This window comes from Corylus avellana, chromosome ca3, assembly GCF_901000735.1.
Source record: "Corylus avellana chromosome ca3, CavTom2PMs-1.0".
Lineage (NCBI taxonomy): Eukaryota > Viridiplantae > Streptophyta > Magnoliopsida > Fagales > Betulaceae > Corylus > Corylus avellana.
The window spans coordinates 13,622,707-13,635,178 of NC_081543.1; the positions used below are offsets into that span (position 1 = coordinate 13,622,707).

At 41.5% G+C, this 12,472-nt stretch overlaps 1 protein-coding gene across 1 annotated transcript; it reads right to left on the reverse strand.

The window, feature by feature from the left end:
* Window positions 1-3,645: 3,645 nt before the first annotated feature.
* LOC132174147 (uncharacterized) lies at window positions 3,646-4,074 on the reverse strand. Its single transcript, XM_059585843.1, has one exon. It carries the CDS (start codon window positions 4,072-4,074, stop codon window positions 3,646-3,648), a length of 429 nt encoding a protein of 142 aa, XP_059441826.1.
* Between the last annotated feature and the right edge of the window lie 8,398 nt (window positions 4,075-12,472).

Genomic DNA, 12,472 nt, shown 5'->3' on the forward strand with positions numbered 1-12,472 from the left:
TTCTATTATTCCGTTTTTTTTTTTTTTTTTTTTTTTAACACTAATGATTTCCAGAACATCTTGGACAAGCCCAATTAATTTATTTCCTATCAGGTTCTAACATAGGTTATATTAGTAATTTTGATGTCACTTTTTTTTCTCTTGCATGTTCAATTCCTTCTCCATATATAAATTTTCAATTTTTTTTTTTTTAATTTTTTATCTAATAAGTTTTCAACTTACTTGGCCTTTGCAGGCTATGCTGGTTAATTACGTTGCTTTTACAATATTGCAACATCTTTTTCCATGAATCACAGTCTTCACAGATATGAGATATATATAAAAGTTAATATTAATACTTTTAATGGAAGACTTAGCACTAGAGGCTCGTATATTGTTTTTTTTTTTTTTTTTTGAGAGGAAACATTCACTACTTCATTAATAATCAACAAGAGATTACAGATTGCTCTCTATGGATAGTCTCCGAGATACAATCAGAGATTTCTCCCAACCACTGCCGTTTGATTCCCATATCTGCTGCTAATTTTGCTAGGTGATGAGCAGCAAAATTAGCTTCACGACCCACAAACAGACTCTCCCAATAATTAAAAGTATCAAGCAGACATTTAACATCCTAGATTATATAGCCAAATCTGCTCCAGTTTTCTTCCCCTGAGTTCACTGCATCCACCACATTTTTGGCATCTCCTTCTAAACTTATATGCGGCACATCCAGGTCCAAGCAAAACCGCACAACATTGACAAGGGCAAGTGACTCCGCAATTGTAGGGTCTGTTATGCCATGACCAACACTACATTGGGCAGCCATAACACAGCCCGCATGGTCACGAACCACGACTCCCATGCCAAATCTTCCCTGCTTGAGGTTGAGAGCTGCGTCCCAATTCACCTTGAGCCGGCCCACAGGAGGCGCTTTCCACTTTTCATCCTCACGTCTTCCTTGTTGCTGCTGTTCATTGCGTGCTCCCTGTACAGCTTGGCTATACTCCCCCACTGCATTATTGACTCTCATTATTAACGTATTTGGATGCCAAAACTGCCCCCCATGAAGCACCTCATTCCTACGGAGCCATAATTGCCTTGATAGACCCACAAAAATTCTGACTTCATCCTCATCCCCTTGCTTCAACATCTCCTCCACTATGTTAATAAAAGCTGGCCCCTGCAGTGCACTTTTCTGGAATTTCTTCCTGCTATTACCCCATACATCCTTGGCTGAAGGGCAAGTCCATAAAATATGGATGGGTGTTTCAGCTTCCAGCCCACATATCAGACAAAGTGGGTCCTTCACAATTTTTCGTCTCAATAGATTGTCCGAGTTGGTAAAATGTCTTGGCAAGCACGCCATAAGAAATTCTTCTCCACATTTGAGACTTTCAGTTTCCAAATCAGTTTCCATACATCACTACTGTGCATGTTCGTTGAGCTCTCAGCCTTGTATCTATCTTCCCTTTCTCTTGCCAAATGATAAGCACTTCTTACGGAAAAAACACCATTTTCCGTACCTCGCCATATCAACACGTCTTCTTGGCTCGCGCTGCTGAGTGGGATGGATTGAATAGTTGCCACTTCTTCTTTGCTAAATGAAGCTTTCAGAAGATTTAAGTCCCACCAACCCAGATCCTTATCAATTAATTTACAAACCATTTCCTCATGAAGACCTGGTTCTGGAGGGGAATGTATCAAAAAGCTATTCGGTAATGGCACCCACCTATCATCCCAAATCCGAGTCTTCTCCCCATTGCCAATCCGCCACACTAACCCCTCCTCTATGAGGTTTTTCGAGCTAATAATACTTCTCCAAGCATATGAGGGTTTAGAGCCAATAGAGGCATCCATCACCTCACATGTTGGAAAATATTTAGCCTTCAAAATCCTCACTACCAAGCTATCCGGAGTTCTCCATAGTCGCCAGATCTGTTTTGCCAAAAGTGCCTTGTTAAAGCAGGCAAATTCTCGGAAACCCATCCCTCCCTTCTCCTTAACGAGCCCCATCTGCCCCCAACTCATCCAATGGATACGAGATTCATTTGATTGGTGCCCCCACCAGAACTTCTGCATCAATGAGTTAATATTGGCACATAATGCTTTTGGGAGATGAAACACACTCATGTTGTACGTCGGAATGGCTTGCACCACCGCCTTCAACAAAATCTCTTTCTCGGCCTGCGATAGAAATTTCAGCTTCCAGTCATTTAGACGTTTTTCAATCCGGTCAATAATGGACCTAAACTCCTTAGTCCGTGACTTTCCAACCAATGCCGGAAGTCCCAGGTATGTGTCGTATCTTTGCGTCACCGGAATAGCTGCAATTTCTAAGACGGCTTCCCGATCTGTGACCGTCGTATTTCTACTGAAAAATATTGCAGTTTTATTCACATTCAACTTTTGGCCCGAGGCTCGTTCATAGAGGGTCAAAATATGAGTCAACCACTGCAAATGTGCAACATTTGCTCTGCAAAACAATAAACTATCTTCAACGAAAAAAAGATGGTTTAGGCCGGGGCCCTGCCTGGAGGTGGGGACACCTCTTAGGGGACCTTCACAATCGGCTCGAGTTAGCATGGAGCTGAGGGCTTCAGCATAAATGATAAACAAATAGGGCGAGATGGGGTCTCCTTGGCGTATACCCCTTGTAGGAGTAATCGGCCCTACAAGGGTTCCATTAATCAACACTTCAAATTGAGCTGTACAAACACACATCATGATCAGGTGACAACACTTATTGTCAAAACCCATTTTCCGCATCACGGCCTCCAAAAAAATCCACTCCACCCTGTCATAGGCTTTGCTCATATCCAGCTTAACTGCCATGAAACTTGTCCTCCCATACATCCTGGAATGCATAGTATGAAGGGTTTCAAATGCAGCAAGTATATTATCCGTAATAAGGCGCCCAGGGATAAATGCACTTTGAAACGGTGATATGATTGCAGGCAAAACCTCCTTCAGCCTATTAGCTAGTACCTTTGAAATTAATTTATATAAGACATTACAAAGGCTAATAGGGCGATAATCAGACACACTAATAGGATTTTTGGACTTAGGTATCAGAGCAATATACGTAAAATTTAATTCTTTATTCATAACACCTGAATTTAAAGAGTAAAGCACAGCATTGCAAACCTCCGCTCCATCAAGTCCCAATTCTTTTGGAAAAAAAATGCATTAAAACCATCCGGTCCAGGGGCCTTAAGAGGCGCCATTTGCTGCAGGGCGGTAACCACATCTGCAGCCGTGAATGGTCTTAGCAGTCATCCGTTCATATCATCCGTGATGCGTTTGTCGAGAGCCTCCAAGCATTCATCCATATGATCTGGCTTGCCTGATGTGAACAAAATATTAAAGTACCCCACAAATGCACCCCCAATGTCTTCATGAGTCTCCATTTGGTTCCCTGCCATATCACAGACCGAGTAGATTACATTGGACTTTCTTCGCTGATTTGCACAAGCATGGAAAAACTTAGTGTTTTTGTCGCCATTCCTAAGCCATTCCACCTTCGCTCTTTGTTTCCATTGTATTTCCTCTTGCTCCATGAGAGTCTGCACGTGCAGCTTGATTTTGGTAATTTCCTCCATCCATTCTGGTCCCTCCTTAGCTTGTAAAGCAGCCAAGTGGGTGCATGAATTTTTTAATTCTGTTTCAGGTTCTTTTTTCTTTTTCTGCCACCGCATCAGCTCCCCTTGACAATTCCCGAGTTTTTGACGTATATTGCCCCCCCCAATGATCAGTCTGTATACGCCTGGCCTTCCAAGCAGACTTTATAATCTCGGTATACGTTCCCTCCAAAGCCCATGAGGCTTCATGTTTGAATTTACGATATGGCCTTCCTTGCCGCTTAGTTTCATATAACATTATGAACACAGGGAGGTGATCGGAACAAGAAGCACTCTCCACCAAAATATCAACTTGCGGGAATAAAGACCTCCACCCTTCATTTGCCACCACTTGATCTAATCTTTCTTGAATAAAAGCACCTCCCTCTCTACCATTATTCCAAGTGAATTTAGGCCCCCTATAGCTCAAGTCCACTAATTCACAATCTGCCAATGTTGCGTGAAAATCCTCCATTAAACTCCTTTGTCTTCCATTCCCACCCGTTTTTCGGACAATAATAAGATCTCGTTGAAATCCCCCACACAAAGCCATGGATTGGGCTCCATCGCTGCGAGAAATCGAAGAAGACCCCATACTTCTTTTCGTTTGCTTGCCTCCGGATGACCATAGAAACCCGTAAATTTCCACGAAACCGAATTTGGTTTCATGCAAACTTTCGCGTTAATATGGCGGCTGCTATAGTTTTGAATATCCACAAATACGTCGTCATTCCAAAGCAATGCCACACCACCACTCTTCCCTACACAATCAACGGCCAGCATATTTGGAAAGCCCAACCTGTTACGAATCCGCTCCATTTTAGGTCTCCTAAGAATGGTTTCCATAAGGAAAACCATTTTGGGTTTCTTCATCTTCACCAACTGGCAAAGCTCTCGAACTGTCCGAGGGTTCCCAAGCCCCCGGCAGTTCCAGCTCATGATGCTCATTGCGGTCGGCGGGGCTGAACACCAGCCACCGCCACCCCCGATCCAAGCACCTTCTTCCTTGAAACATCTACCCCCTCCTTTTGTGTCGCTGTTTGAATATCACAATTCCGACCCTTCTTTCTCGAACCATCTCCTACCACCGCTTCTCCAACCGTCTTCCGTTTACCCAAATTTTCCGAACGGGGGGACAGCTTTACCTGAGAAGCACCTCGGGCTCTCCTCTTCCACGTGATTGTCATTTGCTCTTTACCTGGGCCAGTTTTTTCTCCTAATGACGTGTTTGCCATATTTTTTTCTACATCTGCTATGGTGGGCCCCGGGCAAGCAAAACCCTTACCTCCCAGCCCCACGTTACTCTCCAGCCCATCTCCTACATAATTGCATCGAGCCACATCAGCAAAGATACTCCCTATAAAACCGTTCTCCAGCTTTGATTCCTTCCCATATGAAACCGTTCCCCCACTGTCGCTTCCCATGTTCGGCGATTTCAACGTATCATCCTCATTATTAGCTTGGGCCTTTCCTGTTTTAGCATCAACGGATCCTTTCCCTAAGAAAAACTGACCCCCATGATTTCCGAAGTCATCATCAATGTGTTCCTTACTGCTTGCCATCCCCATCACCCTTGGATCTGTTTCATCTTGAGCAGTTTCCACCGTTGGATTTGTTGCCCAGAAAGTTTCATTCAGTCCCGCCGGCGTTCCATAGAAACCTCCACTATCCTCACTGGAATCTGTCTTTGTACCTTCCTCTGCCACCTTGTCCATACCCTTCATGTATTGATCTCCATTTTGAGACTGATCCGAATCCATCCGTCTGGTAATCGTCTCATGTCCCTCTCGATTCCCCCTACCAGGTGGCGGAACCCTCAACCATGGACCATATTCTAGCACCCCTCCCGGAATTCCTTGGCCAGGTCTCTTCAGACATCCAACCCTGCCGTGGATTACTACACCACAGTGAAAACAGAACCACGAGATTCGTTCATATTGAAAATTAATCCAGATCGGTGAACCTTCAACTTTGAGCCTTCGACCCCGCGCCAACAGTTTAGTAAGATCAATCCTTATTTTTACCCGTAAGAATTTTCCCCATCCAATGCCATTCTCATCAGTGTCTACATCCTCAACAAATCCCACAGTAGACCCAATCTGTCTCCCAACTTCAGTCCCCATACATGCAAGAGGAAGTTTGTGCATTCACACCCAAAACGCCACTTTTTCGAAATCAATTGTTTCCACTGGAGTGACCCCATCAAAATCTGCCACCGAAAAGACATTCCCCTCAATCACCCAAGGGCTTCCCTCTAGTATCCTTGTTTTGTCCTAGAAGTGTTCAAAATCTATTAAGAACAAATTCTCCCCCACAACTTTGAGGGTTAGCCTTCCCGTTGGCTTCCACCATCGGATCAATTGTGATCTGATAATGTCCTTGCCAATAAACCTCTCAGTGAGCAGCTTCCCTACCAAACAAGATTGCCCTCTGGATACAATCCTAGCCAAAGCTTCACTCTTAATTTCCACCTCCACTTCCTCTTCTTCCGTCAATGAAAGATTTCTCCACAAGTGAGAGAGATCTTCTGCCATCGAATCGTAAGCCGACATAAACTTAGACTGAAACCACCACCTTCCACAGCCGCCTGGACTTGGAAATAGATACCTTCTCCTCTAGGGTTTGATAGACCTCAGAGAGACACTAGAGGCTCGTATATTACTACTATACATTGAATTTTCTATTTTAAACAGCTTGGTGTTTCACAAATTTTATGTGATTATTGTGTTATGAACGGACCTAGCTAAAGTGGTATGAGAAACTAATAAGAATGATAATTCATGTCAAAAAAAAAAAAAAAAAAAAAAGAACGATAATTTCAATAGATTTTTTTAAGAATTTATGAGTAATTAAAGGTGCTCACAACTGTTATAAATACAGTTTGAAAAATTCCTTGACCGATTTTAATTCTTTTGTTCCACGGTAATGTGATATTTAAAGAACAAAATACAACAAAAGTGAGAGTCACACGAATACAAACTTTAACGTACTAACATTAAGAAATATGTTCCTGACAAACCCAATAAAAGGAAATAATTAACGGTGCATTTGGAAGGCATTTTGTACTGAAGACTAGTTTTTTTTTTACCTAAAACATGGAGACTCGGGGGTCTCAACTTCTCTCCTTGGATCTTGATGGAAATACATATTAAATCGGATAATGTTAAACAACACAAAACTTCAACAGAACATGCTTATGATTGATAATAGTTTAAAATTGCCTATTTTCTCTGTTAAAATAATTGATATCATACTTTATTTTATTATAATTCTTACATTTTATATTTAATTGTGGAATAATATTTAATTATTAATCTTGAACTTAAAAAGATATCAAGTAATTGTCTTTTTTTGTAAGAAAGGATAGAATTGTAAACATCAAAAGACATAGGGATAAATGAAAGATTAGTGGGCCCACAAATTTGAAATTAAGAAGAAAAGCCACATAGGGAAGAAAATTGGTGCATTCAACATGGGACCCACCACTTAAGACTAGTACTTCATTAAAATACTGGAATAATGCTACACTTACCCTCACTTTTTTATATTATTTTTTCATACTCATACCTGATTTTTAAAACTATCGTTAGATATGAGATGATCTTTAATGTAGTCAAAACAAAGAACCTTACCAAAACACAAACCCTTGAACCCAAATGGCTTAAAATTTTCAATTTCTGATCAAACCCATTAACCAAAAAGATAAATATTTTCTTTCCCTTATTCCCTTCCATTTCCTTTTATTTTCCCCCAACAAAACAAACCTCAAAAAGCACAAAACTTAAAAAATTAGGCTAAAAATTCAAAATTCTCATCAACTCCCTAAAAAACGTTGTTCTGTCAAATTTTGTAATGATAGTATCCTCTTTGTTTTGTTTTTGCTTTTTTTTTTTTGGCTTACCTCCAGCAGTGTTTTGTCATTTTTAAATATCATGAAGCTATTTGTCACATCTCCAAACCACAAAGACTAAAATGCATTTCCCTTAATTTGTTTGTTACTTTCCTTAAATAACGATACTGAATTAAAGGTCATAATCATTTCAAATTTCTTCAAAATTTGAGATTCTCTTATTATTAAATCCTAGACATGCTTTACATCTAACAATCCACAACGTGCCAAGTGTCACACAAAATAAATGCTAAAGTTATTGAAAATTTATTTTCTCTTTCTAGTTCATTGAGGCATTAAAGTTTCATATTTCATTAACTTCAGCATTTATTTTATGTGACAATGGGCAAGATTTTTTTTTTTTTTTTTGACTCAAAAATCATGGCATTCTCATTAACTCTCAACACGATAGAGCAGTTTGCTCCATCTTAATAACGTCCAAAATACATTCGGGTGGCTCAAGAAGCCACAGTTTGTCCACAAAGTTGCTAGTTGCAAATTTTGATAAAAGGTGTGCTGCGTTATTTCCTTCCTTACTGACAAAAGACATCCTCCAACACTGAAGAGCTTGTGTCTTACAGTGAAAATCATCCACCAGCAAGCCAACTCTGCTCCATTCCACGTTCTATCCATTCACTGCATTTACTACAATCTGAGCATCCCCTTCAAACTGAACATTCGTAAACCCACATTCGCCACACATTTGGATCGCCATCAAAGCTGCACGAGCCTCCGCTACCGTAGGATCAAGAGCTCCCACGACTGATTTGCATTGAGCTGCTATGACTGCTCCTTTTTCGTCCCTCACCACCACACCAAATCCCATCCAACCTTTGGTCTTGCCATTGGATGCATCCCAATTTGCCTTCAGCCATCCGTGTGCCGGTGCTTTCCATTTCATATTCCTCAACACAGCAGTAGGTGGGCTTTCCTTACTCCTTCGTTCAGTCACCTTCATAAATTCTGCCACATAGTCTTTCACTCCATTAACCAAAGAAGTAGGGTGTTGAAACGGCTTACCAAAACAATGTCGTTTCTTCTAAGCCAAATGCGTCTTGCAATTCCCACAAACAGTTGGGTTTCCTCTAAATCACACCTGGAAAACACCTTTTCAGCTAACTGTAAGAAGTCGCTTCCTTCAAATGACCACTTCTGCAATTTTTTACCCCCCACACTCCACACATCCACTACTGCCGGGCACTGCCAAAGGGCATGGATCACTAATTCTGCTTCACTTCCGCACTGTGGGCACAAAGCATCTTCTTCAATCTTTCTTCGGTGTAAATTGAATTGAGTTGGCAAAATTTCATGACAAGCACGCCATAAGAAATTTTTTTCCACATTTGGGAGGCGAAGTTTCCAGATTTCCTGCCATACTTTGCTAACTCCTCTCCTAAAAGAAGTCTCAGCCACTCCTCGTTGTTCCATCTCTCTCTGTAGGAAATAGGCACTTTTAACAGAAAAAAGCCCATTTTTTGTTCCCCTCCAGATTTGCTTATCCCCCTGGTTAGCTGTAGTTATTGGTAAAGACAAAATTAGTTGGATCTCCTCCTTGAGAAACAGGTTCTCCAAAATATTGATATTCCACAACTTCGTATCTTGATCAATTAGCTCACTAACCGAAGCATTCGGGTCCAATAAAACGGGCGGAGATTGTACCATGTAAGTAGTCGGCTGAGGAAGCCATTTATCCTTCCAAATTCGTACATGCTGACCATTCCCAATTCTCCATATTAATCCTTCCTTTAGCAACTCACAAGAACTATGGATACTACGCCAAGCAAAGGACGGTCTATCCCCTAGATCGGAATCTAGAAAATTACCACCTCGATAGTACTTTGCTTCCATAATTTTTGAGAGAAAACTATCGGGTTTTTGCAAAAGTCTCCATCCCTGTTTTGCCAACAAAGCCTTATTAAAGCTCCCAAAATCTCTATAACCCAAGCCTGCATCAGCTTTGGCTAAGCCCATACGACTCCAACTCATCCAATGCACCTTGGATTTATTTTGGTGACCCGACCAAAATTGTTGCATTAAAGAATTTAGTTCCACATATAGGGCTTTTGGGAAAAGAAACACACTCATACTATACGTAGGGATTGCTTGAATCACCGTTTTAAGTAGAATTTCCTTACCGGCTTGTGAAAGAAAATGAATCTTCCAATCTTGTAAACGTTTCCATACCCGATCTTTTATACTCCGAAAAGCCACAATTCTCGACTTGCCCACCAACACCGGCAACCCCAAATAGGTATCGTAACGTTGTGTAACCGGTATTCCTGCCTCCTTCACAATTTCCTCCTTGATCGATTGAGTCGTGTTATGACTAAAAAAGATGGCAATTTTTGCATTATTTAATCTTTGGCTCGAAGCTTCCTCATATAATTTTAGAATGTTTGACAATTGGTTCCATTGTGCAATACTCGACCTGCAAAATAGCAAACTATCGTCAGCAAAAAATAGATGGCTTACCCGGGGTCCATATTTGGATGTAGGAACCCCTGCCAGTAATCCATCCCTGTTTGCCTGTATCACCATGGAACTAAAGGACTTCTGCACATAGGAGGAATAAATATGGCGAAATCGGATCCCCTTGTCTGAGACCTCTTGAGGGTTGGATATGCCCACATGGTTCCCCATTCACCAAAATGGAATAATTTACCGTAGTTACACACATCATCATCAATTGTCTCCACCTAGGGGCAAATCCCATCCGCCTCATTGTTTCCTCCAGAAAGCCCCACTCCACCCTATCATACGCTTTACTCATGTCCAGTTTTATAGCCATAAAACCCTTCTTACCCTTCATACCAGTATGCATGGTATGCAAAGTTTCATAAGCTGCCAATATATTGTCAGAAATGAGTCTACCAGGGACAAAAGCACTTTAAGTATGGGCTATAATATGAGGTAACACTTTCTTCAACCGATTTGCAAGGACCTTGGAGATAAGTTTGTATAACACGTTACACAGACTAATGGGTCTAAATTCTGTTACGCACTTCGGGCTCTTTACTTTGGGTATCAAGGCTATATGCGTAAGATTTAAGTTCTCCGGCATCCTTCTAGAATTTAAAACATCAACAACAAACATGCCAATCTCTCCCCCAGTAGTCTCCCAATGGTTCTGGAAAAATCCCGTAGGAAATCCATCCGGCCCCGGGGCTTTAAAGGGACCCATTTGTTTGAGAGCAAAAGTAACTTTTTCACAGGAAAAATCTTTCAACAATTCATTATTCATTTCCTCCGTTACTTTTGTATTAATATTTTGCAAAACCTGGTCCATATTACTACCACCCCCAGCAGTAAATAAATTAGCAAAATAGTCAACAAAAGCTACCTTTATTTCTTCTAGAGACTCCCAGGTTGCTCCCTGCGCATCTTGAATCTTAAAAATCTGGTTTTTCTTTTTCCTCTGATTGGTACAAGCATGAAAAAATTTTGTATTTCGGTCCCCCATCCTCAACCAATCCGCCTTTGCTCTCTGTTTCCATTTCATATCTTCTTGATCCAGCAAAGAATTTATCTTTTTCTACAAAAAAGCTGCTTCCTCTCCCGCCCGCACATCACAACTTCCCTGGACAGAATTTAATTTTTGCTTCAAATGGTGGATGGTTTTTTCTGGAGACCCGTGCTCACCTTTCCTCCATTCCATAAATCCCATGCGGCAACAAGACAATTTATGGTTCAAATGGGCCCATTTGTTAGCACTTATATTTGTCTGATTCCATGCATTTAGAAAAATGTCTTGATATTGTTGTTCAGCACTCCAACTTGTTTCATACCGAAACTGAAATTCCTTTCTGTGGAACTGCTTAGTGCCCCTCAAAAACACCTCTAAAACCGCATGATCAGATACAGTTGAGGCTTCCACAGCCAGTTCTGCTTCCGGGAAAATATCACGCCACCCCAAATTCGTGACACCCCTATCAATCCTCTCCTTTATAAAAGCGTGGCTCTCCCGACAATTGCTCCACGAAAACTTGGGACCCCTATACCCCATATCTGTCAACTCACAATTTTCCAACGTCAATTGGAAGTCCCGCATCTGTCTGCTAGGCCTGCCCCTTCCTCCCTATTTCTCTGACTGCGTCAAAACTTCGTTAAAATCCCCTATACAGAGCCATGGGTCAGGTGTAAGCCGAGCTAGAAATTGTAAAAGGTTCCATGCTTCTTTTCGTTTGTTAACATCCGGGTGACCATAAAAACCCTTAAACTTCCAAGGGACCGAATCTTGGGTTGTAATAATACCATTGACGTGGCGTTGACTGAAATTTTCAATATCAACGTCCACATCTTCTCCCCATAATAAAGCCAATCCGCCACTCTTGCCAATACAATCCACCACAAATAAATTGGGAAACCCCAACTTGTGACGAACCAACTCCATCTTTGTCTTCCTTAGTTTGGTTTCCATTAAGAAAACCATCATGGGACGCTTCTTCTTTACCAACCGGCAAAGTTCTCGAACTGTCCGAAGGTTCCTAAACCTTGGCAATTCCAACTTATGATCCTCATTGCAGTCGGTGGGGCTGTTCAACAGCCACCGCCAATCCTTATCCATTTCGAATAATCAACTAGTTCTCTGCAGGGGTATTCTCTGTTACCTCTGCTAGCTCATTATTTTCTCTACTTATTTCCTGTTTTTTTCGTGCTTTTTGTCCAGGTGCTACTGATCCGCCCAGTGCCTCATGTTCCTCTCTTGCCTTTCTTTTCCATTTTGTGACTGCTCCCCCACAAATACCATTATTAATTTCCCTCTTTCCGTCGAGAGCCCCTGCTCAACCAGCAACGTCTTTTCCACCTCTGCCAACATTGGTCCCAAAAATACACTCTTCTCATTACGTGGAACTGGGCTAGAGAACCCAAGTGGAGACCCACCAGCTACGTCACTTCCACATTTTTCCAAACCCATCTTCTTTCCTTCCTCCACCTGCTTTAACTTCTCATTTAATACTGAAGAAATCTGCCCATTTGAAAAGCT